General features: G+C 36.4%; 1 protein-coding gene across 1 annotated transcript in view; it reads left to right on the forward strand.

The window, feature by feature from the left end:
- LOC131060489 (large ribosomal subunit protein eL42) overlaps nt 1–15,707 on the forward strand; it is a 16,467-nt gene extending 760 nt beyond the window's left edge. The window contains exons 2-5 of the mRNA XM_057993733.1: nt 12,703–12,814; nt 12,906–12,973; nt 15,111–15,185; nt 15,333–15,707. Coding sequence (XP_057849716.1) covers nt 12,703–12,814; nt 12,906–12,973; nt 15,111–15,185; nt 15,333–15,392 — 315 coding nt within the window. The 3' untranslated portion in view covers nt 15,393–15,707. The remainder of the gene's footprint in view (nt 1–12,702; nt 12,815–12,905; nt 12,974–15,110; nt 15,186–15,332) is intronic.
- The last annotated feature ends 7,613 nt before the right edge of the window (nt 15,708–23,320 follow it).

Consider the following 23,320-nt stretch of genomic DNA (forward strand, 5'->3'; position numbering starts at 1 on the left):
AAACAAACTTAGGCTAATCTAAAAGCTGTTTTCTTAACACAGCCGAAAGCGTACAGAAGATAGTAAATATAGCAGAAAAATATCAAGTTCTTCAGTTTTACCCATCCTGCCTGTCAAACCTGCCAAAACCGCCTTACAGAAAAAAGTGTCCATCATGTATCATTAGCATCGACAAGACAGTAAATTTAGCAGAAAAATCTCAAGTTTTTCAGTTTCAATCATCCTGCATGTCAGACAAAGATCACACAAATCTCAATGAAAGAAATACATCAAAGGAACAAGCAGACAATGAGGCACATTTTAATCAAGGAGAAAATAACACCCCCAAGAGCAATCCCTCCATCCAGAGAGGGAGAATCCTATGTGGCTGACCAAGCAAAATTAAAACAATAAAAAGCCATCAAAAAATAAAAAGTAGACTTAAGCATACAGATACCAACCTCTGGATCTGATGAGAAAGGATGTGCTCTATTGCCCATTTAGTGTCCTCCCCAATTGCTTCCTGAGCCTCCAACTGTAGCTTCTCTATGCATAATTTCTTCTCCCTGTGAGTTTTGGGCTTGCCCAATACCTTACACTACACCAATCAGCCACTCACATTGACCAAAACCTCTTGAGCCAACTGAAGATCCCGAAGAAAGGTTTTCTCATCTCCTTCTCAGCAGGGACAGGAGGATGTTTAGATTCTTTGAAATTTATTTTCCAGCCTTTGGGACATCTTCTAGGGAGGTAGTCAAAGAAATGCTAGAAAAAGGGAAAAAAACTTCCATGCTTTCTCTAAATAAAATTTTCATTCGGCTTTTCTTTAATCAACATCCACCTTTGACCCAAACAAGAAATAACAAGAGGAAATCTGATGCCCTTGATGGTTGTGGTGAACACATGCAAAAAGCGGACTCTCAAAAACAACAAACTGTAACAAAGAACCTTGAGAGAATTGGATCAAATTGGATAGCACGATTGAACAAGAAAGATCGAGGCACACACCCTGACATAGTTGCTAGAAGAGCAGTCCTGATCTGGATCCATTTTCAGGAAGGAAACAATTTTTTCCACTGGCATCTAAATAAGTTATGGTGATCTGCAAATTAGAGGGATATGATAACATCCGATCTGAAAAGGAACATTGGTAAAGTTCACCTTTATGGGATCAAAACAAGGGGACCAATAGTACAAGAATAATCCAGATCTCCAAATAACCATGACTCTTGATTCCATACAAAGTTTCCATATTCCATTGAGTTGAATTGAATGAGGAAGAAGCCTCTTAGAATGGCCAGAAGGGAGGAAAGTTCAATCTTAGGCGAAGAGGCTAGCATCTGTGTGGAGAAGTCAGATTCATGGGTGAAGCTCTCCACAAACTTACCTTTTGGGAAATGGTTGCTTGTTTTGAGGAAAAATCAGAAACACATTCCTTGGGGATAGGTAGGAGTGTAAGATCAAGGGAAAAGGGATGTCCCCAAGCAAATGTGTGGGAAAACTTTACAGTCAACATGTTAAGAAGAACATCAAATACCAATCCGTGAACACATGTTGAGGATAAGCTAGCTTTGAAGCTTTAAGTAGAACCGAGGGAGGATCACTTGGAACTTTTGGCAGTAGTGATAGAAAAAGGGAGCTATAACTGTGGAATGGATTGCCCACATTCTTGCAAGCCCTGTGTCATGCCCCTGTCCTTTATGACAGGTTGCATGATTTAATACCTGAAATTCCAATGTTTCAAGGGCTGACCTGAATAACCTAAGCAATGAAATAAGCTAGGGCCAACTCAAATGAATGAAGAACAATTAACTAAGGGCCGACTTGATGAAGAGCAATTCCTTGTTAGGCTGACCAGAATTAGTTAAAGTAGCAATTTATTTTAAATAGGTCAACTCAGTGACTACATAAAGGCAGCGAGTCTATTTGAAACGGTGCACCCCTCTGAATGAAGAGGCATAACCCCCAGCCGTGAAAGGTATATAAAGAAGGAGATTGGCTTGAGAGGAGAGCATTCAAGAAGGATTAATGAAATTAAACAGGGACAGCAATTTGAGATCAGATCACAGAGTTTTAGATATAAATGCATTCAGAAATAAAGCAGCCATTTATATTTAGCAGAATAATTGGTATTCAATGTGATTAAGTCTATTATTTAATCTCTTATATGAATCATTGATTTATTTATTTGATTAACTTGACAATCTACCAAGGGGTTAGAACTAATAACCATTCATCAGGTTTAATAGAGCAATCTCATTAGAAACGGGCAAGGCAACATAGTAGTGTTGTAGGAGTATGAATCGTACCCATTAAGTGGACGCCCATTGAGTTGGTTGCTTGTGGGCCAAGGGGTCGGATTGAGTTGGTTGCTTGTTTGACACTCTTGGGCTTAATTGTGGAGGACAGTCTCTCGACATCCTATGGTGTTTTTCCCTCCCATTTCTAATATGGCTGAAGCTATATTGTGCATGTTTATAGTAGGGAACTACATTATCATTGGTTTTAATGTTAATTAATTATTTTCCTAGATTCAACTACTATTATGTAATTTAATGAAAGAATACTCTTGTGAATAAATTGTATCATTGCTATTATTATTACTGGGCAAATTTTAGGTATATCCCAAAAGGGGACATTACACTCTGAAAACCATTCTTTATTCCTTTGAGTTACCATGCCAAGCTAAACTACTTACAAGCACATCCTCCAATGGCCGATAGAGTTTAACTTGTTGATCCTCTAGAAGTTGAGCCTACACATCCTCCCCCTCATCCACAACATCTTCAACATCTTTAGCATCTTGGCTAGAGATGTTGCATGAAATACTTTTTCTATTGTGTGCGTCCTCCAAACAAAGACTTCAAACCTTTGTTACTTGGTTTCTTTGGTTCAACATCCCCTCAACTTTTTTTGAGTTTTCAAATTAGACTAATTTTCACGCAATTATTATTGTTTTAGTTATTTTATATTCAAGACCATGAAATAGTGGGAAATTATTTATAAATAATTACAATTAGTTTAATAAATTAATATATTTATTAAAATTTTTATGATATATTTACTAAGTTTACTATTAAATATATTAATATATATTTTTAGGATATAGTATTAATATTACTATTAAATATTTTAATATATTCTATCTTAATTTTTTATATAATGTTATTAATATATATTTTTTGATCGGTTAATAGAGCATTATATTGATATAAAAAAGCTTACAGTCTACAGTTTGAGAATATATCATATAATTTATCAATAATAGCCCCCCACATGTGTCTACAATTTTGTTCCTACTTTGATTTCTTGGGCTTCCCAACAAAATACAAAATGTGCTTATCCCACATACAATTTTATAACAGCTATACTAAAGCTTTAAAGGTCCTAACTTGCTTCCTGAATCGCTTTCCCTTTAACATCCAACCGCTCGACCTGTGCAAGAATAATGGCTGTGTTCTTTGCATCTTCGTTGTGGTCCGAAGACTCCCCTAGCAACAGACGACGTGCCTTGTCTGCCTTTGTCGATCCCAGTGGTCTTCTGCGCTTACGCTTCACAGGGGACTCTTCCATCTTTTGCGTAAGATTTTCAGTGCGTGGCCCCCATTTAGCTAACTCCTCTCTAATGCACCGCGCTTCCTTTAGTCTGAGGTATGCCTTGACCCAATTCATGCCAATCTGAGCAGATGCCTTGAAACTTCCTTGTTGTAGTTAGCACTCCAAAGGAGGAAAGGCCTCAAACGAGGAGCGAACTCACTCACATGAAGCCAAGCTCTGCCAAGGCAAACAAATCCCTCTCCATCTCTTGCCATTCCTATTATCCTTTCAATCACCCAACACCACTCCATTTTTACACAATTGCTCATAATCCAATTCACTGTATCCTACGACTCCAATTCAAGGTACCATGCCAGAAAAATAGAGACAATATCCACATTTGTGCGATAGCGAAATTGGGCATTTAGATACTCATCACCCAAAACAATCTTAATACGATTAAGGAAATCACGGTCATCAAATATGAAAACATGCGATAGTCTTTCATCCGAAAGGCGCCCCCAGAAAGCAACCATTGGCTTGGAGAATTGCAATGAGAAGTTTGCCTCCATGTCGCTCGCACCCTGGGTTTTTTGCACTAATAGTTTACCAAACTTCCCAGAGACGAAAAAGAATTGCGCCCAACATTCACACCACCTCGACCACTATTGTACTTCAAATATTCTTTACTTTCAACCACTCAACATATGCTACATTAAATGAGCATTAAACGTCTCTAGACCCCTGGCCTCGCCAACTAAGATGGAGTCTATAAAATCGGGCTCACACACATTGTATTTGTTTTCCTTGACAAATTTAGAAATATGCGAGTATTGCGGCCCATTCTACCACACATTTCAAATGGAATTTGCCCAGCTTAACCGCTGTCCTCTGATCACAATTGGTATTTATTTGCAATACTCCAAATCTCTTTGCTACGATTTGCACGAATGATGTCGAATCATCCTCTTCACCATCAAAATCCAGCTTGGTGGCTTTTCTCCTTGGTTTGTATGCCGTCTCATCATTTTTAATACGATTGCCACCTCAACCTCCCACGATAGGGCTGACTCAACCTTCTAATAACAAGGGTGCCTCCACGTACCTTACATTCTTATCCTACTTCCTGAACATTTGGCCTTTCATTAAACCATTTAATTTCACCAATATGAAGGTCTACAACCACTTTAGCTTGCATGTCGACTTCATGGTTACCATCTCTTAACACATTGGATACCTTGAATTTAATTGAAAAGAAGTTAAAAATCGTCTGATACTCTAAATAGTTGTCGATTTTCCAATTAACAACTTCCCCTTTCAGTATAGCCTGCACTATGATTTGTCAATCTTCCTTCAAGTGAAGATTCACCACCCCCATCTTTCTTGCCAATTGGACTGCCAAGAAAGCAACGTTTACTTCAGCTTTGTTATTAGTTCCCACCCCTAAACCTTGACTGCAACTGGCCAAAACATGACCATGATGATTTCTCGCCACACAATGAGCACCGGAAGGTCTTGGGTTCCCTCTCGTAGCCTCATCAAAGTTCACCTTAATCCAATCCCGCTCTTGTGGTATCCAAACTATTTGTCTCGTCTCATTTTTTAAAGAATTAACCCTTTTAGGCCCATTAACGGGCCAATATTTTTATTTTTTGATCGGTAAAACGTTTATTTTATTAATTCAAAAAGATGTATAAGTCAAAATTTCAAGCCCTCATTTGCAAAACTGGCCTAGTAAAAAAACCCCAAAAATCTTTTACATCCAAAATTACAAAATACACCACCTGGACCCGACAATATCCATATGAAGTCGACATTTACAGACATCAAAAACATGGCTTGATCGGCCATCCCCTATCCTTCACCACCTTCTTGCCTTTCTCCTCTTTTGCCACCGCTACCTCCTCATCCTGCAACTCAGCCTCTGGTTCCTCATTGACGCTAGAGCCTTCACTGAGCACCACTACATGGACCTTTCTAGAGCCTTCACTGAGCACCACTACATGGACCTTTCTCGATTGCCCCTTTCCTGCAGGACGTTCGCACTTCCTTCTTGGGGGTGCAAGCTGAGGCTTCTAAGCTCGGTAATCTTCGTAGGGCCCCCACTTGGCTAGCTCCATTCGTGTCTCCTAGGCTATCATAGACGAGATGTATTGTTTCACACCTTGCATCCCAATCTACGTCGAAGCCCTCCTCACTTCCTTGTTACATGACGCATTCCACTCTAGGAAAGGTCGGAGAGGAGGAACATATTTGCTCACATGTAACCATACTCCATCCGTGCTTTCAAATCCCTCCATATCCCGCCCAGGGCCAACAATTCCTCCTAGCTACTCCTTCACACACCTGCGCATTATCTCTGCCACTGACCGTCGAGGTTCCAACTCCAGGCACCACGCCATGAGCAACGATACAATGTCTGCGTTGGTAGGGTACCTGAATCCTCCTTCGAGACACTTCAGCTTGAGCACAATCTTCATCCTAGTAATGAAGGTTCGCTCCTCAAATGCAACAATGTTGGCCAATCTATCATTTGTGACTTGCCCCCAGAATGCCACCTGCTGTTTGCTCGTCTGTTTGCCTCCATGCTTTCCCTTGTTCTCTTTTGAACCACCTTTGGCTTCACCCAGATGCTAGTGTTGATAATGCCGTTGCCTCTTGTATAGTTTATAGTCTACTCACCTGTGATGTCCCCATCTAAACAATTAAAATATGATAATGCCGCTCTAAAATAGAATTTAATAATAAATAATAATACAATTAAAAATCTATATATATATATATATATATATATATATATATAAATATAACACCAAATAAATGAATAGAATGAACTAAATAAAATCTTAATATAATAATAAACAAGTAATATATAATTTATATTTATTAAATATTAATATTAATTTTATATTCATCAAATAATAATATAAATTTTACAATATTATATTATTACAAAACACAAATAAAAAGTTCTCACCGGTTCCTTGAGCTTGATTGCTGTTGTTAGCATATCAAATGATAAACTTTGGGGCAGACCAGATCTGACGCATGTCAGAATGGTCTCCCTTTGCAACAGTATAAAATCCTTCCAAGTGAAATACGAACCATACAATTATGGTGATAATGACCTTTGGTAGTGATTAATTAAAATGATTAATCTCTTATATTTATATGAGAAAACGAAGGTGACAACTTGATCAATAAAGATAGCAATGATATTAATTTGGATGCAGATTGGAGACTTCCTTAAAGGACAGTCGACTTCATTAAGAAGCTATCAGACTTTCACGTTAATCACCGAACCATTTATTTAGAACAGAAATTATTATTAAGAGCCAACTTCATTATAATATAATATGGTCCATTCATTAAGAGTAGCGACTGAGCAAACATGACAACAGATACTACCAAGTAGTACGTGCTTATTAGTCAATAATAAAGTAATCGATGTATGACCATTATCCCTAACCCTGCGATTAAAGAGTCATTATAAGAAGTCAAACTAATATTGGAATCGATACTAAGGTGATTACATGACTGCTTAATTTACCAAGAGGTGCGATTTATTCACCAAACATTCTCAGTATGATTAAAGGATGCAACCATTCGTTGGTGTGGATATTTATGAGGTATTGATAGACAGTTGAAAAGGAGATAGGGAAGAATATATGTTTTATCTTGGAGTCTGAATGCTCAAGTAGAATAACAGAAGTCTGAATCAGCATTCAACCTAATCTCTTAAAAGATCACAGTTAGATCAGAATCCACCACGTAAGCAAGAGGATCTTGTATATCAGGAACAAGTGATGGTTAACATTCCACCAAACCATTACTGAAGACAGATATTAGTCTGACAAGGATCTGAAGCAGTGATCAACATACTACTTCAGTTTAACTGTCTTACATCATTATCGAGGATAATAACAGAGAATTGTTTAAACAGTATACTGCGCATATATTTCAAGAAGATATCAGAGATAACAGTTGACCCGTACATCAATATTGATATATTCTTTTAATCTTATATAATATAAGATTCATCCGATACATACCAACATATTACGAACTGTTTACATAACAGAAATTCATTACAATTACAATCCATATACATAAGACTTACACAGTTAATTGAACCCTGGGATCACTATCCTTATGCAAGCTCGGTGAACAATCCAATTCTTGCATAAAGGAAAAGGTACAAATGTGGTGGTATATGTGTTGGAAGACAATCATTATATACATTTAATTATAAGAGGGTTGTCAATGAAAGTATTATATCAGAGGAAGTGATAGCAAGAGATTTGGATTATGTATCATCTATTCATAGGAAGCTATCAAGGACTAAATGATGGTAAACCCCAAAAGGGGACATTACATCACCCATCCATTGCCATAAATGCCCCTTCCAATTTGGTATTGGGATATGAATTGGCAACATCTCCAACACGTCTAGATATGGCAACAAGCTGGATATTTTGATGTTCGGATTCCAGTACTCCTACATCATGGCACCTTCAACCTGTCACCTCTAGCTTCTGCCAATATCCTTCTCTCATGACGCAATGTTGATCACAAAATGTCCTACCACCTCCTCCGCATGCCAATCCTAAATGCTAGCAGTAATGTCACACGCTTGATACAGGGTACGACAAAATGATTTGGCCCGATTAAATGTTTCCTTCTCGGCTCAATTTTGCAATCTTGCTGACAACTTTGTTTCAAATCACCTAATTTCATTTAGTCGGTAATCCACCACCTCCTTTGCTTGCATGTGTGCATCATTATTACCCTCCCTCAATGTGTTAGAAATTTTGATTAGGGGAAATTCATTTAGGAGTTTAATGATCATCCTAATGATCTTATCAATTTGCCAATGAACAGCCTCCCCTTTCACCATTGCTTGTGTGATTATTTTTGAATCACCTTCGAACTGTAGATATCTCACTCCGAGCCTTTTTGCCATTTGAACGGCCAAAAGGGCTGCATTAACTTCTGCCAAGTTATTGGTTGTGATTCCAAGACCTAATACACACCTTGCTAGTATCGTACCCGCGTGATTTCTAGCCACGTGTCTAGCCCCCGACTGTCCCGGATTACCCCTTGTCGCTCCATCAAAATTCACATTGACCCACTCTTTGTTTGGGGGATTCCATTTTATGCTGTGCCTCTGCCTCTTTGTAGGATCAACCCTAGGGAGCCCATTAACAAGCTTAACGGGCCAATATTATTAATATATTAGAAAATATTAAATATTATTTTAATCATATTTAAAAATATTAAATCTTGTATAATATTATTTTAATAATGTTAAAAAATATCACAAATGAAAAAATTAAAATCTATCTATCTATAAATGTGATGTCCTAAAGATAAAAAAATTGTACGTAAAGTCATAAACTAGATACATATTTAATACATAATGCTAAAGCACATTATCTTAGAGAGACTACATGCTAAAATAATAGAACAAAACAAGAAAACATACTACCAAGGGTTGTAGCAGCTCCATTACCCTTTTCGATAACCAATACATTTGGCTCTATAAATTCCTTTTTCATGTATCATACCACCCTTCCATGGGAGAGTGTTGGGACCATGAACAAATCAGAAATACCCATGTTTTTTTTTGATCAGTAAATAATTATATATTTATATTAATAATTATAAGAAATATTACAAAAAGGATTTCCCAAGAGTGTCTCAACCCACATATTAGCTTGGATATCCAAAGAAAAGGCAAGAACCAGTCTCTCAACCAAAGCTAAACCATAGCCTTGCCCCACCACCACACAAGGGCAATGATTTATCCTTAGAGCTCTATGCAATATCAAAAGCCTCAATTTGTGGAGAAAGCATATGCAAAATCCATTTGCTTGCCATATAATCAAGAACTTGAGTTGAAGTCCATTGTGATAGATACTTACGACTAAAGGTCACTAGCATTTCTCACCTTATATGTGCCAAGGATCATTTTCATGAAAGACAAAGAGGCAAAATCCTTACAATTGAAGAGTTTCTTCAAAAGTTGATTAGAAATATATTCAGTGACCCTACCCCTCTTTTTTCCTTAGCATGTTAGAGTTAACAAGAAAGACAACTATAGAAAAGGATTAGCAAAGCAAGATGCAATAAACATAGCCAAATGCCAAGATATGGATTGGAACACACGTGCCAAATTATTAGCATTTGTGTATGAGAAGATGTTTCATTGGAAAAATCTAGAATCTGAAAGCATGAAATGAAACATCCACTAGTGAAACAAAATAGTGCACAAGAGCATCTCTATCATAAATTGAGAGGATGAAAAATGTACATAGGTGGTTCACTTGACAAGTCTGTGATCAAGTGTCAAACCTTTATGAATACTATAGGTGTTTCACAAAGTGAGCACACTTGTCTCAACCATATGAAGTGAGACAAAATCATGAAATAGCCTAAGTAAACTTAAGCTAGGTGTGAATATGTCAATCTTAGATAGGTGATTAGCTAACTAGGTGCATAATGACTCTATTTACACTAACATGTTTCACATAATCCTCAAAGAAAATGGTATGAACTATGAAGTGATTGTGGCAAGTAGGAGGTATTTTTTGCAATGTGTCAAATTATGATGTTTCATTAGGATATAATTTTGTAGCATATTACTCAAACTCATTGACCCATTCCTCATGAGCTCAAATCGTGTCTAGGTGGTGTTTGCAAGGATGAGGCATTTGGAGTTCTTGGGAGGTCACATATCCTATTACTACTCTGATTCAAGCATGCTTAATCATGAAGTTTCCACCAAGATCATGCCTGCTTAGCTTCCTACCTCATTTGTAAAACCTTCAAGTGTTTTTACCTTGTGAATCATTCATTATAGAGGCCTTTGAGGTCATTTAGAAGGTATTTTTTGATGTTTTAAGCCTAACTCATTGACCTATATTTCATGATTAGTGGTTCACACAAACTTATCTCCCATGAACATGAATAGTTAACTTAGCACTCATTACATCTAGGTGTTGCTCACAAGGGTGAATTATCGGGACTTCCAGATAGGTCATCCATCCCATCACTACTTCAACTAAAGTGCGCGTCCATGGAATTTCCCCCGAGATCAAGCTTACTTAGCTTGCTACGCCATTAGCAAAAATTTCAACAAATGTTGTGCCTCATGAACCATCTATTATACAACCTTTAATCATCAATTGACAAATAGTAGGTATTTTTCATGACGTGTCAAATAATGATGTTCTATCATGATTTGGTTATGTAGTTTTTAAGTTAAATTCATTGGCCAATATTTCATAAGTAGTGGTTCGCATGAACCCATCTGTCATGAGCATTAATGGTCCATTTATTACTCATTGTATCTAGGTGATGCTCACAAGGGTAAAGCAATAGGATTTCCTGGCTTAACCTCAGAGTTTCTCCCAAGAGCAAGCCCACTTAATAAGTATTGTGCTTTATGAACCATTCATTATAGAGCCGCTTTAGCTCATCCATTGACAAGTAGGAGGTACTATTGAATAGTGTGTCAAATTGTGATGTTTTATTAGAATTCATTGTGTTGGTTTTGAGTTAAAGTCATCAACCCATGTTTGATATTCATATGAACCCATCTCTTGTGAGCATGAGTGATCCACTTAGCACTCATTGCATCTAGGGTCAATGAGTTTGACTAAAATACTACACATTTGAATCCTGATCAAACATTATAATGAAGCGGCAGCTTCAAATCCTTTGCATTAAGTGTCATATTCATCATACTACACCCCTAAAACATTCACCTTTTGAAGTGCGTTTTCTTGTGCTTCTATATGGTAATCAAATTGGAACTAAGTTTCAAGATTTCCTTTGAGGCTTGTCCATGTATGAAGGTTGCTCATCTCCTAGTTTTTGTTAGTCTGTTGATCAGATCATTCATAACAGAAGGGAACATAAAAAGTTATCGTTCAAGATGGAGAAAATTAGGCAAATGTTTGTGTGAGTGGGTTCAAGTGTCCTGTATGTCACAAAGAGGTCATGTGCAAGCAGCTGATTGGAGGTTAAGTGGTTGATTGGCTTCAGAGAAGGATAAATGCCAAAACTCTCAAAGAAGGCTGACCTATCTTTTGACAATGGGATATCCATGTATTTAAAATACTAGAAGTTGCCTTTTCTTGATAATCATTCACAGCAGCAATCAAAGAGCAGATAAAGGTACCTTGGAAATGCCATGAATGACTAAATGAAGTGCCTATGACATCTTTTGAGTGACACAGGAGTATTTGGCACTTTTAGCAGTGAAAGAGACCTTTTAAAGTGACATCAACGGCAAAAAAGGATGCTAAAGACGCGACAGCTGCTCCAAGTGGCAGATATCAGGTTTAGGTTCACCAGGAGTAGTCTCAGCTTTATAAAGTGGCATGCATGGTTGTCAAGCATGTCAACTCAGTCCATTCGTTAGTTGAGTGGCAATAGTCAGCAAAAAGTGTACCTGGAGGCTGTTTTGACACATTTAATTGACAATAGTGACTGAAATAGGCACATATGTCCCTTTAATAGGCACTTAGGCACATATGAAGAGCAATATGAAGATTATTGAATACTGATTTTAAATTTCATCGTGTATCGAGATTTGACAAGTCACTGAGTAATGGATTTATGAGTCTTTTCTTTTTTTTTTTGCAAATTATGACATATTTAAATATTTTGTTTATCTGCAATAATGAGTCATTAAGTATCACCGTTTTATCATTTATATATGTGTGTGTGTGTACATCTATATATATGTGTGTGTGTGTATACATCTATATATATGTGTGTATATATATACAGCCATACCTGACTACTGTATCCAACCATACTGTACCAACATACCTGAAACCTGTACCCATACCCATCCCCGTATTAGAACTTGCAACTTTCACAACCTTCCATTTGAAATCTCAGTAGTAGTTTTATATGAACACACAACAAATGAAATCTCATCTTACAGACGGAGATATTGTCATTGTAGATTTTCCAAAGATCTCATCAAAGAATTGGTGATGATATTCTCTGCAGTTCACAGTGCATGGATGCTAAAAGCTTTGTTTGGATTGCATATGATTGGAAATGTTTCTATTTGATATGAACAAATGTGAGAAACAGTTAACCTTCAGTTTTTTTTTGAAATATCTATTTGTACTTATGGATATTTCTTAATGTTTCTCATTCTTGCAGGTGAACGTACCAAAGACTAAGAAAACTTTCTGCAAGAATAAGGCTTGCAGAAAGCACACCTTACACAAGGTAACTCAGTACAAGAAGGGAAAGGATAGTCTTGCTGCCCAAGGTGAGTTCTGTTGATGAAAACACTTGAAGGAAGTGGAATGACATTTTTTCCATTTCTCAAATTATAATATCTGATGGTCTTTCTTTCCCAGGAAAGAGGCGTTATGACAGGAAACAATCAGGATATGGAGGTCAAACTAAGCCTGTTTTCCACAAAAAGGTGAAGAGGATATTGTGAAACTATAGGTTTTAAAATTCAAAACAAAATTTTGAGACCCTGAGATCACCTAAGTTTTGCTGGCCAAAGTGCACATTGTGATCATCATAAAATTCTAATCTAGAAACCCGTTATGCAGCAGTTTCATTCTGAATTATAATACTAATTTTGTTTTGTTCATAGTGTGTGGTGTTCTTTGAGTTTTATTTATGGTGATGTATAATCTCTCTTAGATTTGAATTTCAATTCCAATGCAGCTAGTGAAAGATGATTTAATATTCCTTTCAATGTTTTTTATCATTTTGTAACACCATCCTACATTTTTTTTTGAAAATTTTCGAATATAAAATGCATATGCAATATCTTCACACGTTTTGATCACCCAGTGCATTGACCACACTACTAACTATAATTTATGCAAACGGAATGAAATGGTGGCATGCCAACCATAGCATGTAGGTGGCACAGCCGACCTCAGTTAACACTTATTCAATGGACAATGTTTGTTAATGCAAGCCATTGGCAGAATTGCAAGGCTGGTTCAAACTAAAATGGTTGATCACATTAGATTGTTCAGTGCTGGAAAGGGCTGATGAAATACATTGGGTGTAGCAGTGAATTGACCAAGACCTACTAGCATGATATGCATATCAGATGGTGGCAAATCATCCAGCTTAACAAAATAAAAAGCTTACAAATATATTTCTGCAATGGTACTACCATTTGGGTCCTACAAGATGGGCATGAAATGCATTACAATAGGGCATAAAAATGAAGTATATTGCTGAAATCAAGTTGACTCAGCAAGGATAGACAACAACCTGCTCACCAATCATAGGCTGAAAATACATTGACTACACATGGCCAAGCTGATGTAGGTTGCCCAAACTCTGCCGAACTCAAATACAATGGGTTAAACTGCCTCTGTGACTGATACACACTGAAAATCAGGTCTGATCAGCAATATAAACACTAAGAAAACTAGCACAAACGTTCTCAACACACATCCCAACAAGTATGAACTGATGTACTTCCCAAAATCATGCATAAACTTAACCCCAACACATGAAACAAAATAATATCAGATTGAAATAGAAATCAGGTTAATTGCAGGTCGGAAACAGGGATTAATGCTACTGATACAGCAGGTACAAATTCCATTAAAACTCATCAAAGTCAGAATGTTCATCTTTTTATGGATTGGCATCATAAAACTTTAGGCACCACCAAATAAAATAGAATGAGCTCATAAAGTGGGACCTACAAATCTCAAACAACCTTTTGGAACATGTTAAAATCTTTAAAATGAAATTGTGTCAGTAACATTTAGCAATCAAAACTTCCTTAAAATACATCAAAATCTCCATTTTACCAAACATACGGAGAGAACTCAACTTGCAACACAAATGTGATCTTAGGGTGAAGTCGACTTATCCAGCTAGGAGGGTTTTTGTCTCTAAAACTGGTATACCAAAAGGGTTTTTTTCCTCAAGAAATATGAAGAACTCATGTTCTTGCTTAGAGCAAATGAAAATGATAAATAATCAGTAACCCTTCTTCTCAAGATCCAAATGCTTTTTTGTTGCTTTTTATTAAAAAATATTAAAAAAAAAAAGTGTTGTTTTACTTTTTCATTGCTTTTTCAGGAAAAATATATTCCTTTAATAAGATAATATAAAGTGTCTTTATGACCACTTTCCATCACCTTGAGCTTAGTGACACTTTATCTGTACACTTAAAATACTTTTATAAAATAATTAAATGTAAGCTATCAATTAAAATATTGAAAGGTAGGTTTTTGACAATTTAATTGTTTAAATTCTTTCCCAATGCCAATTAGCTTACAGTTAAATTTTGAAAAATAAGCTAATGGCTCTAAACAATTCGTCACATACGAGAAAGGGACTTTACACATTTTATAATTATAAAATATGTGTATGGAGGCTATGGACAGGTTATGTTCTAACTAGTATTCTGAATTTTTCCTTAAGGGAAATAGAATGTTGAACAGCTTGACCTTGTTTTTTTGTTTATAGCATATGTGGAGTATGTGAAGCATGCCTTTTACGTAGGGTTCAAATTTGATACTCTGCATACCTTGGGCAACTGTTTTTACATGCTGGTTTTATTGCCTTCGCAGGCTAAGACAACGAAGAAGATTGTGCTGAGGCTGCAGTGTCAATCATGCAAACATGTTTCCCAACATCCGATCAAGGTTTTATTAGTTATTCGAGATAGATCTATCATTTAATACTTCCTGGTCTTTGTTTTTGTGTTTTTTATGGAAATGCCTACAGTTTGCTACTTTGAAATCTATAACTGTTAATCCTTAAGTTAAATTTCTCAATCATTTTATTTACAGCGCTGCAAACATTTTGAGATTGGTGGAGACAAGAAAGGAAAAGGCACTTCTCTCTTTTAGGTGCATTCAGCCGCTAGTTAATATTGAAATGATTTGATCAGCCTAGCTAATATATTCAAGCGTCATGTATAATGCAATTTATCAATCGTCATGATCATTATTTTACTTTTCATTCTTAAAGTAGTTAAACTTCTTATAAATTCTGGTTGCTTGCTTTTGCTGACAATGCTTTGCAGCATAGTTAGAAATAACTTATGAGCATTTATAATGAAGAAACCTTGGATTGTTCTTTCCTTGGCTGATTCTGAACCGTGAGGTTTGAAACAAAACAGAATGTATGAGATTCTATTTGGTTAAATTATTTGTTCTTGTGTCTGTTTGTTGATTTCAAAGACACCTTATCAGCCATTGATGTTTAAGCACGTGAGATTATATGCAATGCTTTAGAATGTCTACAAGGAAATTGGTTCAAAATGGATTTTATGGCTTTGTGAAAATTTATTTGATTTAGACAATTTGTTCCTGTGCCTGTTTCTTGATTTCAATAGCATGGCTTATAAGCCATTGACGACTAAGCTCATGATTATATGCAATGCTTTAGAATGCCTATGGGGAAGTTGGTTAAAAAATGTCTTTTATGTCTCAGTATGTGTCAGAAAGTAGATCTCTATATTCCAGAAAGATTTTGTGAAAATTTATTCGATTAGATAATTTGTTCCTGTGCCTGTTTCTTGATTTCAATAGCATGGCTTATCAGCCATTGACGACTAAGCTCGTGATTATATGCAATGCTTTAGAATGCCTATGGGGAAGTTGGTTAAAAAATGTCTTTTATGTCTTAGTATGTGTCATAGAAAGTAGATCTCTATATTCCAGAAAGATACAACGTTTCATAAAGTTGCACTTGTTTTTAACTTGTCTGATTTTGAACCAACATTATGCTGGATCTATAATTTCCTTGCAAGAACATGCACTTCATTTTGACACTAATCTCATAACCAGATTTAGAAAGGTCTATCATATTATAGGGGCTAATCTTTTTGAGGTTTATATTATTTTTTCAAGCTTCAAGTCTTAACCATGTTACTAGAAAACACCTTTTATTTAATAATTTTGTAAATCACAAACATCAGACATGAAAGTAAATATTGCTATTTTGTACCTTAGGGGTTGTTAACAGATCCCCTAGTTGGTTTCCTACCAACTCTCACAATCTTGCATTGAAACTGTAGAAAGTGTACAAAAATCACCAACCCAAGGAATAGAACTATGGGGAGGAAGAAAAGAAAGCTGCACAATAGGAACAGGAAACAGCCATAATAAACAAGGGAGAAGAAACCCCTGGCCTAGATTTTTCACTTGGTGCTGAGCAGTCTCTGGCTCCTCAATTTAACACCTTCATTGGCAAGAGAATCAGCCATATTTCCTCTTGACATGTTCAAACCTGATTAACGAGGAAACCAGTGCACAATTTTGTAATTTCTTGCATGATAGAATCTAACAAGAGATTGTCCCTTCAAATTCCTTTCATTGACTTAATGGCCAACATCAAACCACCGTTATCTGTCAAAATTTTCCTTATTTTGAGAGAGCAATTTTCAGACGTCTTGAGCTGAAAACACAGTAACATATTTTGAATTTACACAAACCTTAGCATATTCTAAAAACAGATTTTCCATTATCATTAACAATGATTCTACCAGCGCTTGCATCACCTGGGTTTTTCTCGGAGGCACCATACAAAAATAAATGATAAGTAGGACTATTATACAGTTCAAAAGGTTTTCCTTTCTACACAATTTACTTCTTCCTTAGAAAACAGCTAGATAAGATGGAACTCCTATTTATTTAAAATAATCCGTTATGGGTGTTCTAACACAGGCATAAGTTTGCAATATGCACCTTTGTTTTTGTTTTTCAATTGTTTACAGAAGAGAGATGTGTAGAACATTTGTTTGATATAGAAATAATTACATCGATTAAATAAATACAGAAAATAATAATATTTACGAAAGCCACAAAGTTGAAATGACTCATTTAATTTTAGAACTGTAGATACCGTATATCATGAAAATATGAGCTAAAGATCTACAAACATACTCAAAAAATCCGATTGACTTTGAAACTCAATTGCAATGACAACTAGCTTGAGCAATTATCTGACTATCATAAATTGTTCACAAATCGGCCTTTCAATCCTAGATGCCATCCAAACAACAATAATTTTCACCAAAACCCTAGCGCCACGCACAACTGGAAGTTTCATGCCCCCAAATAGGTTTGGTGAGCCAAGGAGTTTGTACGATCAACTATGGAAGATGAAAGCGACAATAAAGCTCCTCCAAATTGACCTTCAGAAGGTTTGATAAACAATAAGCTTTGCAAGCTCAAAAATTAAAAATCTCAAATAAGTCCAACTTGATTTTGGTATGAAATCACCATTGGATTCTCCATGTTGGGTCTCTCACCACTGTGGAAGATGATGTCTGCGAGGGATTTCCTCTTCACAACCCACATGTAGAACAAGTTCAACCAGCAAAGTAGAATAGAAAAATACTACTTCCAACATGAGAAAAAAACATCAAAAGCTTGCTTTTATGGTCTACCAAAAAGCTACACCCTTTTACCTTTTTGGTTTTAAATTAAATTTTTAACACTCCTTATGTCTCTAAAGTGACGTCCTATCTCGAAGGGCCCCTTTTCTTTAAATTTTATTAGTTTACTTTAATATCGGGCATCCATATAGCCTTTAGAATACATATATTAAAATAATGATAAATTTAAATCTTTAATTTAACTTTATAAATTAGTAACTTATCGTTAACTAATCCAAAACCATCGGACTATATCAAATATCAAGATATCACTAATAATTGCATCCATTGATTATTTCTGAAAATAGCAATATTGATATTTGGCTTAGTTGGTGTCCAATGTTCTCTTGAAACATTGTTCTTAGATATACATAACAAACTTCATGTAGAAACCACACAAACCAAAGAATCTCTTAAGCTAAGTGAGTCTAGTAAGAGTAGGCCATTCAACAATAGCTTTGACCTTCTTAGGAGCAACTAACCCCCTTGACACTAATTATGTGACCAAGGTAGACAAGCATTGTCATACCAAAATCACATTTGGACTCCTTAGCGTATAGAAACTCACTCTCCAAAATGCTTAAGACCTCCTCAAGATGTCTCATATGCTCTTCCATTTCGCACTAAAAATTAGGATATCATCAAAAAAATATCAATACAAATTTCCTCAACTATGTTTTGAATACTTGATTCATGCGACTCTGGAAAGTAGCTGGTGCATTTGTTAAACCAAAGGGCATCACCAAAAACTCAAAGCATCTAAAGTCACATTTGAATGTTGTCTTCTCTATGTCTCTCTTTCCTCATACGAATTTAATGTTAGCCTAAGTTAACTCCATGCAACTCATCAATCAACTCATTAATTCTATGAATGAGATATCTGATTTTCATGGTCTTTTTTATTAAAGTGCCCTATAATCAATGCACATCCACATTGTCCCCTCCTTCACTAGAACTATTGCAGATGCAAACAAGCTTTTGTTGGGTTTAATGTGTCCCATCTCTAGTAACTCCTTAATGGCTTTCTCTATCTCATCCTTATGTCTCTTAGGATGTCTATAAGATATTGTAATAATTGGTTTGACACCCTTCTCCAACTCTGTAACATGCTCTATTTCTCTTTGGTGGCATCCCTTGTGGAATATTCTCAAACAACTTGCTATGCTTTGATGGCAATTCTTGAATATTAGGATGATATGTTTTTTGCTGATTTGCTATTGTGAATGTTAAGGCACTCTACTACCTACTCTACCTGATCATGTCTAATCAATCGATCCATCCTCTTGAAGGATACAACTCTAGGACACCCATTCGATAGTCCTTTGAGCACTATTTTCTTCCTATTAGATTCTAACTTCATTTCCATTTTCTACAAGTTGGAAGAGAACTCTATAAGAGATAACATCCAATGCATCCCTAAGACCACATCAGTGTTCCTAATATTAACCACATGGAAGTCATCCTTCAATTCATAATCACCCAACTATATGCTCAGATTAGAAATTTTACGATTACAAGCAAGTTTGTACCCAACAACTACCATGACATTAAATCCATCATGCTCCTCTCTTTGTAATCCCCTCCTATCCACAAAGCCCTCGTCAATGAAGTTATGAGTGGCACCTGTAACAATAAGAGATGATTTGTTGTCCTTGTAACAAACCTCTTACCTTAAATGTAACTACCTTTTGTACACTCGAGAGTTGGGCAATGGTGCCATCACTCTTTAGCTCTTCTTCTGTAGAGCTTTCCCCATCATTGCTCTTTGAATCTAATTGTTGTTTTGATTTTTTTGATGCAGATTCTTTAGCAAAATGTTTGTTCAATTGGTTAGCTTTTGTCTTCACATTGCACTTGTGAGATGAGTTCTAAGGTTCTCTACAATGGAAGCACAATTTCTTTCTGTGAAGTTCATTAAGCTACCAACTGTCCAATTTGTTAGAATCATTGTGTGATGCCATTCCTTATGAAATTGTTTCTTGTCCTCATCCTTCTTTTGAGAGAATCCCTTTGACTGGAATTTGCTTCTAGGAGTAGAAGCCTCAATTCCTAGTCTTCTTGATGGCTTCCTGCAAGGTAGGTGGATTGAGAACTTTAGTCCAACCTCCTTAGGGATTTGTCAAGCCATTCATTAAAAGTACCATGAGTCTTCTCTTTGAAATGTTTGTGACCAAAACTGCATGTCTTTGATAATCAACTACATATATGTATAAAGAATCCCACTTCTTTAACTGCACCAACTATTTAAAATGCAACTCCAGATCTTTCTTATCAAACTTCTCAATCAATCTCTCTATGAGTTCTACATAAGAGGTAATTTGATCATGATCCATGGTGCCAATACTCATGTGTAATGCTATCTAGATTTATTGCTGCATACTTAATGACTTCTTCCTCGGGCATAGAATTGAGTTGAAAATAAGTTTCTACTTTTTGAACCCAAGCTCGAGTTGAAGACTTTAGTGAGCTATCATAATAAGGAAGAGTTAATTTCCAATCTTATTCTGCAAGTCATAGTTTTGTGTTCTACCACTAGCACAAGGTCTATGCTTCATTCTAACCTATGTAGACACCTAAAAATGTCTCATTAATCACCTACTAATTATTCCTCTAATTTATTAAATAATTCTTTAATTATTTAATTAAGCTAATTAATCTTATTCATCTAAATTCATATTTATTCATCTAATTATTCTATTTCAATTCTATTTCTCATCAATTAATCATTAATCCTTTTCTAAATATTAATTATTTAATTAATTATGATTTTAATCTTTTAAATTAAATTTTTTATTATTTAATTAAATATAATTTTTAAATGGCTTGTTAATGGGCTACTGAGGGCTAATCTTCAGAGTTAGGGTCAATCAATACCTGAGTGGACTCTGCCAGAAAAGGGGTGGTTTAAGATTAATTTCGATGGCGCATCGAGAGGCAACCCAGGGGTTTCTGGTGTTGGGGTGATTGCTCGCGACGATCGGGGCAACACTCTAGCCATTGGTGCTAAAAGATTGGTGGATGGATCGAACAATGTTGCTGAGTGTCAAGCAGCGTTAGAAGCTATCCTAATGGCTGGGAAACTGGGAGTGAAGAAACTCCATTTGGAAGGAGACTCTCAGATTGTGGTGATTGGGATAGCTCGAGGCTGAATGGAGGTGTGGCACTTAGACAAGCAAGTTCAAAGAATGCAACTTCTGTTGGGCGGTTTTGAAGATTTTAAGGTGACTCATGTCCTCCGGGAAGCAAACTTGGAAGCTGACAAACTTTCAAATGTGGGAGCGAATGGCTCCTTGGAAAATAAGTTTAGTTTGTTCGAGGACTTTAGAAATTTTAGTCCTCTTGATTTTGAATTTGGTTAGTTGGCTTTTATAGAAAAGTGAACCCGAGCTCGATTTGAAGTGACCATTTGTAGCCATGGTCCTGTGGGAACTAATGATCCTTGTGGTGTGTGATCTACGACGTTACTGCAAGTGGCCTTGCGGTGATGGATGATGATGGAGACGATCGGTGTGAGTGACTGGCGATGATGCTTAGTTTTTTGCGAGGCGTGTGGAGAAATCATGACATGTGATGGTGGTGGCTTTTAAAGGCCTTTGAGTTTCGATTCCTGGCATTTGGTGGTAGGCGGTGTGTTCAGGGTTTCTTTTGTGCAGTAGCGAGAAAGGATGGAAGCAAATTTTTCTTTGATGTCAGATGGGCAATTGCCTGCGTTTCGTGGGTTGATCTTGAGGAATAGGCTGACGAACGTCTTCAGAGTGGATGAAGATGATTTTTGGAGAGTAGTGAGGTTGTTGTTTGGAGAGGAATTCCTGACTCTAGATTGGTGGCCGAGAACAAACCTTGACATTTCGTCGCTTTTTGCTGCCTTGGCCTTACAGGTGGGAAAGTCGGTGGAAGAAGTGCAACGGGTTACCTCTCTAGTGTTGAGACCCAAATGGGCGGGTGGTCTGCAGGAAGTGGTGGCCCGAGCTATCATTGGCGAGGGGCTGAAGTTGGTGGAAGGCTTGCGAAGGAGGATTGGAGTGGATGTTGGGGCGTTGTAGCCTTTTGTCATCTGGTCGGCTTCTCGACCGGTTGCATTGCAGGAGGAGGATGCAAGGAAAGGATGGGGCGAGATTTTGGATTTTGTGCGTAAATTGGGGCCGATCGAGCGAGTGAAGATCCGTGGGAAGGTGACTCCCATTCGGTCTGAGGCCCCTCAGGATGAGGATGGGAGGCCTTTGCTTCGACACCAGATTCCAAAGAAACAGGCGAAGGTGGTGGAGTGTGGGTCTCTGTGTGGTAGCAGGCCAGGAGTGGTGCCAGGTGGAGGGAGCGTGACGCAGGAGGCATGACCCAGCAGGGGTATCCCCAATTTTTCAAGAGAAGAGGCATTGGGGTGGTTTAGTAGATAGGTTCTATGGGTTGTTCGAGGTCTCTTTGGTGGTTTTTGTGTATGTATGTGGCTTTTTTGTGGTTGTTGGCCATGGTGGGATGGTATCTTGTCGGGTTCCTTGTTGTAGTAGGGGCGTAACCCTATAGTGTCGCAGAATGTCTATCTGCTCTTCGATTGTAAAACTTTTCTATTTTAAACAATATATTATATAATGTTATCAATAATTAAAAATAAAAATAAAAATTTATATAGTTTCTTTAAATCATTTAATCAACTAATTAATTCCTCCAATTCTAATTCCAATTTCAAATCCCCAAATTCTAATTTCATTCAAATTCATTAATTCTCCTAATTTCACTAATTCCTCAAATTCAAATTCAAATTCAAATTTAGATTCTTCTAATTTCTTCTAATTTCAAATACATGTGCATGATTGCAAAAATCAAATTGAATTTTAAAGTCAAGTTCTAAATATATTCAAATATCAAATTGAATTTAAAATAAATTCAATATTTGAATTAATTATCATGCAAATATTAAATTGAAAATCAAAGTCAAAGTTCAAGCATATGTTAAATTAATCAATTCAATTAATTGATTAATTAAATCAATTATCTTTCCAATCTCTATTTCTATCTTCTAATTTGTTTTTTTCCATAAAACATTCAATCAGTCATCTTTAGTTAACTTTCCATTCTTTTTTAATTGATCAATTCAATTAATTGATTAATTACATCATTTCTTAATTATCCTCCAATCATTCTTTTTCATCTTTCAATCAAATTTTTTCTCAATCAGTTAACTCAATTAACTATTCAATCAATTCTATTCCATCTCCAAATCAATAGTTCAACTATGAATCAACATGTGAGCTCAGCTGAGTTCCACCTCTTCATCATTCTGTTCCACCAATCAATCAATCTCACACAAAAATCTATAAATTCAAGATCAATCCCTCATTTTCAATTGAATCCCGATCATCAAAATCTTGTGTCATTTGCAGGTTAGCAATGCGATAA

The sequence above is a fragment of the Cryptomeria japonica genome, chromosome 5 (genome assembly GCF_030272615.1).
Source record: "Cryptomeria japonica chromosome 5, Sugi_1.0, whole genome shotgun sequence".
Classification (NCBI taxonomy): Eukaryota; Viridiplantae; Streptophyta; class Pinopsida; order Cupressales; family Cupressaceae; genus Cryptomeria; species Cryptomeria japonica.